This window comes from Pundamilia nyererei, unplaced genomic scaffold, assembly GCF_000239375.1.
Source record: "Pundamilia nyererei isolate P.nyererei 1_Seehausen unplaced genomic scaffold, PunNye1.0 scaffold00148, whole genome shotgun sequence".
Lineage (NCBI taxonomy): Eukaryota > Metazoa > Chordata > Actinopteri > Cichliformes > Cichlidae > Pundamilia > Pundamilia nyererei.
In genome coordinates, this window is record NW_005187549.1 from 12,892 (window position 1) to 19,580 (window position 6,689).

General features: G+C 37.4%; 1 protein-coding gene across 1 annotated transcript in view; it reads left to right on the forward strand.

The window, feature by feature from the left end:
* oprd1a (opioid receptor, delta 1a) overlaps positions 1 to 6,689 on the forward strand; it is a 23,542-nt gene that overhangs the window by 10,623 nt on the left and 6,230 nt on the right. Inside the window, exon 2 of the mRNA XM_013913740.1 lies at positions 5,953 to 6,308. Within this exon, the coding sequence (XP_013769194.1) occupies positions 5,953 to 6,308 (356 nt within the window). The remainder of the gene's footprint in view (positions 1 to 5,952; positions 6,309 to 6,689) is intronic.

Consider the following 6,689-nt stretch of genomic DNA (forward strand, 5'->3'; position numbering starts at 1 on the left):
GAGCCTATACAGCTTGGAGTAAGACAACATGCATGAAGAGGATGATGTGGACAAAATACTCATTTGCCTAATAATTCTGCACTCCCTGTAGTGTCAACATCCCTGGAAGATTGCCAGGATATCAGTACACAGATAGTACAAGGCTCCACAGTTTTTTACTGGCTAGTAAGTCTTTGTCATCCCCTGATGTACATCAGTAAGGAATATAGAAAATAGTACTGTACTCCTTAATTTTCTTTTTTTCTTATTTTTCTGTTGGCTGGCCACAACTACAATTTTAGTGTTCTATGCATCACAATACAGTGCAGAAACAAGTAGTAAATACAAAGTAAACACAAAGTTTTTAAGGGTTTTATTTTATTTTTTTTAAAAGAAACCTATCCGAATCAACTTGGCCCTAAAGTAATAAAAAGTAATTGTCCTTCCACCTTGTTAAATCATGAATTAAATGTGATTAACCACATCTTTTATTAAAGCTGAGCTCAATTTCACTACCCACACCAAGGCCTGATTATTGCCAAAGCTGTTGAATAAAAAATTACTTGAACAGCACCTGTGAAATAGGCTAAAAGAAATCAAATAGCAACACACCGTGCCTTTGTGAAATCGCTTGCTCTGCTGCAAGCAGACCTACCCATGCTTGTGACTGTTCAGATGCTGCCAGTCCCACCAATTTCATATGAATACGCTTGTACCCAGATTGGGAATCCCTGGGTTGACTTTTCAACTTAATTACAACCTTCATATGCCACTTAGCCTGATTGCTGATATTAAGATAAATGAAGGCAGATTAAGTAAATATATCCAGGGTATGTTGAAACTGAGTCATAGTATAGGCACCTGTACAGGTACATGCTTGTAGGGATGTCATCATCATACATTTCTAAGCATGAGAAAAAAAATGATATATTCAGGCAAAAATGGTATAAAGATCTTAAAAAAGTGAAAAAAAGAAATTAGAAGCCCAAGAAATCATGATAATTATTTCATAACATGTCTTTCTTTAATGGTTAAAAGTATAAGGCTGTGTGCAATGGAATCTTCATGATCCAAAAAAAAAGATATTTAATTTTTATCAGTGTCTGTGTCACGGCTGGCAGAGTGAACCGTGTGGAGTGGAGGAAAAGGAGGACCCAAAATGCAGCAAACTGATGATACAAGTGACGTTTATTTACAAGGTGGCAGTGGCAAAAACAGGCAATGAAGCATGAGTAATTACAAACGAAAACCTAAACTGGGAGAAACTAAGTGACAAACCTGAGACCATACAAAAGGGGTGTGGGGCAGAGCCAGGAACACCATAGAACGCAGAGATACACGGAAGAACGCAGACGAGCCGACAACGAACACAGACCGACACCCACTAAATATACACACACAAGGTAATCAGGTAATCACACACAGGAGGGAAGAACAGCTGAACCTAATACACATGGGGACCGGAGGAGACAAGCTGAACACAATAACAACAGACACAGCCCTTCAGAACAGAACAGGAAATTCAGAACACGAGCCTTCAAAATAAAACAGGAAACAGACTGATGTACAACACAACACGGGGACATGAACAGAGCACCAAGGACAGACACAGGTAGGGCTGACAATACACCAAACTTCATGTTAACCCCTAAACTAATACAAATCAGAATAAACACAAAACGCTGGGTCAACGACCCAGGACCATGACAGTCTGACTCTGTTGTGTTTCCACATCCTTCCTGGTTTGTTGGGATTTATATAATTCTGAGCTGTCAATATTTGATTGAGGGATCTAGGTAAGCTAAGGGATCACTTGTTGGGATCACTGGTGTGCTGACAAGGTGAACAAGCAGAAATTACCTTCAGAGCCCAGGAAACAGGATGGATAGCATTACTAAGACACTCTCAGTGTGCATCATCGATTGCTTAGAAGTGAAGGTCAGGGACCCCCGCTGCAGCCCACTGCTCTGAGACTTCTTTTTTCATTCTGTGTTTCATTACTGTTGAAGAGGAAATGATTGGATAGCTGTGACAGCCACTTAGCATGATGCCCGTGGTTTTAACCCAAAACAAGCAAACAAACAAAAATGTGATTAAACTACAGGAACAAGATTTTCCGCCTGTCACCTTTATATGCTGAAAGCTGACTGTGACTGAACCTCAGGACCACTTGTATTAGTGCCTATCAGAAAAATACTTCTGCATAACAACCTGTCAGTGTCTGGTGTAAAATTTATGTTGAATGTCAATGTGTCTTTTGCTTGTTGCTTGCTGAGAGCATGCATACTGTGCAGTCCAGACCAAAGCAATAATACTAAAACAGAGCCTTCCATGCAGGCGCTTTTCCCTTCTTCGTGACATTTTGTTTTTTGATTTCTTACAATCCAGCCAAGCTAGTGCATACTAGCATGGATCTGACACAGCTTGGCAGTGGCTATACCTCAGGAGCTACAGCAGGGCATCTCTTAATCAGAAGGTTGTTCTGACCAGGTGTTTCAATCCCAGGTTGCTCTAGTCTGCATGCCAAATATCCTTGGGTCAACTAACCCCAAGTTGTTCTCTGACCGCATCCATCGGAGTAGGAATGTGTGTGCGAATGCTAGATAAAAAGCACTTAAGTAAAGATGAGCTGCTTGTATGAACGAGTGAATGAGGCTTGTTGTATTACATGGTTTGAGGGACTAAAATGTCAGCGAAATAGTCTACAGCCAAAAGCTGATTTATATACTCAAATTTGAACAATCCTACTACCGTGTCATTTCCACTATTTCCACTATTATGTCATATTAGAGTGGGTGTTATATCACTGAGAATCCCCTACAAGTTGCAAGTACAAGCGTCTGTACTTCTTTAAGGTTCCTTGAAGATGTATCACTTCTCATCCGAGAAGCTTCTTCAGTTCTTCTGAGAGCAATTGGCTACGGATAAGTGTTTGGTTGACTCTTCATGGCCAAAGAAAAAGAAAAAGAAAGAGAAAGAGGGATGATAGAAGCAGGAATGAGAATTAAATTGGTGCAGCAGGAAAAAAAAAATAGATGACAAGGTGCAGTTATATCATTTTAGAAAGTTTGCAGAATGATTAGACATTCAGGGAAGAAGAATGCTGTAGCTCTAACTGGTGGTACCTCACAGCTAACTGTTTTTTCAGGCACTCCCACAGTGTTCAATATGTCTCTGATGTGTGCAAAGTCATTTGGATGCATTATATTTCTGGCCTTTCCATTCCACCATTGTCCTTTTGAAATTCAAAACTAACTCTATCATAAGTTTGACTTTTCTGTGTTGCTGCACTGAATTACTGTAGGTAATTTCTGCAAAATCTTCTGTGTGCTACTGCTAGCTATTCAGTCTCTGCATAGCCTCCTGAATGATTAACATTTTATATTTGATGGCAATTTCCCTCCATAATTAGTAAGAGGTGTAAAAGATAAGATAAGAGTAGCCACTTGCATGGAACAAAAAAACTAGCAGCTTCTTTGACATGGAACACAAGAATTAAATGCAGCCTCTAATTAATTACACCAGTAGTTTTCCTTTTATGAATTATGATAAAGCTCGTTGCTCTTATAAATAATTACTAATTTGTTAATGGTCTGTGTCAGGTTTACCTTCAGCTGAAAAAAAGAAACAGATTGAAATGAAACATTGATGTCATTTAGAGACTAAAGCTGATGCTGAGAGTGAATAATAGAGCAGCTGTTGAGACGTTTTGACAGCATTTGTAATTATAAATTCCTGATTAAGCCGACATTCGCTTTAGACTAATTTATTACTTTAAGAAATCTTTTCTATCAGACTACAGAGTTCTTTCATTAATATACTTGTAGTGGAAAAACTCCCAAAGATGATTTAACTCTTAAGGCCTGACCTAATATGACACGCTGCAACTGTTCTACAACTTTAAAATGTGACATGGCCTAATTATGATTTATCTCATAATAATCTAGATCCAGTTAATGAAAAAAAAAATGAAATGCCGGCATTAAAGTAGATTTTTTTTTTGTATCAAAGTGATTCAGCCATGGTTGTTAGTGTATCTAAAAGGACATAGAAAAAAGATCTATTGATTCAATAGAATTAGATTTTAAAATATAAACAACTGTGATTGAGTTATTGGATACAAACCCCTCTAATTTATTGAGCTCTCACTACATGTTGTGGCTTGAAAAAAGACTCACTAAAACATTTGAGAGTATGATGACCTATCTACTGCTTTGGCTCTACAATGGGTCACAAGGGCAGTTTGCAGTCTATTTACAAGCTGTAGGAGCTTGTAAATAGTGCAAATAGTGAAACCCACATTAAATGTATCTACAGTATATTTTGCACTATTGATCTGCATTTCCTACACAATTATTTCTGCATGAGGGTTCCCCTCATGCAGAAATAACAGTGTATTAAGTAATCTGTATTAAGTAATCTGTTACATATTACCTATAAGCTTTTGAAAAAGTAATACAATAATTACTCCCTGCAGAAAGTACTTAAATGACTTTAACATGTTCTGAGATGCATTGTCACCTTTTATGGCTTAGCCTCTCATACATTTATTTTTACATTTTTTACATATCAACACAAATAAAAAGCCACCGTGATTCCACTATAGAATCATGGACAGGTACAAATGAGGTTGGCTTCCACTAGCTGATGTTCTGCTTGAGCATGGTTTAGGCTTTACAATAATATTGTTATCTTTTTCTGCTATAAAATGAAATGTCAATATCTCCAATGTTAAAAAGTTAAAGATAGAAATGGGGGGAAAAAAGCAAAAAAATTTTCTTGTTAAAATTATAGACTACAAAGAAAATATGCTGGAAATGAGCTACAAATGAAGCATGTGACTTGAATCTCTTTTGTACTATGAGCACGCCAGTGTGAATTTGGGTTAATAAAACTGTCACCGTCCTGGATTTTAATCCCAAAACCTTTGAGTTTCTATGAGATCTGAAATAATAACTTATTAATTATTATTATTATTATTAATTACGCTCCTAGCCTTTAATTATTGTTAATGATGAGGTTTTGACCCCTAATTAAATGTCATTAATATTCCAGACACTTGTTACTTGTTGTGTTTGAGTTGCAGTGACTGTTTTGGGTTTATGGAGTTTGAATGAGTTGCTGTTCTAGTGTTGGCTTTGAATCCTTGGTTTCAGTTCTTAATTTAACTTTGGATCTGAGGAGAAAAGCAATTAACTTGTAGTTTATTTTTGGGATTTGGTAATCTGGAAATTAGCAAGGCAGTGCAGTCATAAATTAAACTAAGCCTTTGTTTGTAATCAATTCCAACATGGAATTATATCTAATTATTTCTATAATAACTTTATGAAAATGACTAGAGGTAAAATGGATCTAAAGTAGGTAACAGAATAATTGAAATATCCATTTTCCCTGATGAAGCTCAGTTGGTAGAATGGTCGCCCCATGATCGGAAGTTTGGATGTTCAAATCCACTGAACGGCTACCCTGAGGTACCCCTGAGCAAGGTACCGTCCCTACACACTGCTCCCCGGGCGCCTGCTTAGTGGCTGCCCACTGCTTCACTGAGTGAATGGGTCAAATGCAGAGAAAGTAATTTCCCCACGAGGATGAATAAAGTATACATTATTATTATTATTATTATTATTATTATTATTATTATTATTATTATTATTATTATTACTATTATTAAGAAAGGACAAAAATGCACCAGTAACACAAATGACAATTTTTTTCTATTCAAATGTCAATTCATGGGCCTTTATGTCATCTATTCTCTACATACACTATTTCTCTCTCCAACAAGCTAATAAATTATACCCAAATAACTATATGATTTTCAGTTCAACAGCAGCTGCAAGTAGACTGGACCAGGGAGGCAACTGTGAGATGATCTGAAATAACCTGTTTTTGACTGGGAAAAAAATCGTTAAAAAATATCAGTTTCTTTTTAACTTTTACTACACCTTCTGTCTACTTTGTGACCACAACCAGATACACCAAGATGAACACTGCCACAAATATCTACATCTTCAATCTAGCTCTTGCCGATGCCTTGGCCACCAGCACGCTGCCCTTCCAGAGCGCCAAATACCTCATGAACACCTGGCCATTTGGGGATGTCCTCTGCAAGCTCATTATTGCCATCGACTACTACAACATGTTCACAAGTATCTTCACCCTCACAATGATGAGTGTAGATCGCTACATCGCCGTGTGCCACCCAGTCAGGGCGCTGGAGTTTCGGACGCCTGTCAAGGCCAAGTTGATCAACATACTCATCTGGGTCCTGTCCTCGGCAATTGGTGTGCCTGTCATGATCATGGCTGTGACCAAAGTGGCAGACAATGGTAAGACTGCAAGTGCATGTTCTTTACCTCTTGGTAATATTTTAAGATGATTTCTGAATGAATTTATATTGTTTCAAAAATAAGGCTGAATATGTATGGTTACTGAGTGCTGGTTGACGTAGTGGAGAACAAAGGTAATTCTGCATTCATTTGAATAATTTCCATCTATCAGGCAAACCTTGTGGTCCTTTAGTTGGAAATGAAACTGTACACAAGGAAATGGAACAATAGCGGCAACTGATTCTGAATCAATACTCTGAACTGTCCATTATGTATTCTTTTTTTTTTTTTTTTTTTTCTAAATGACATCAGAAACAGCAGTATGCGACATTACGTGATGGCAGAGCTTCAGTTCATCCTTTGTCATTTTTTTTTTTTAAT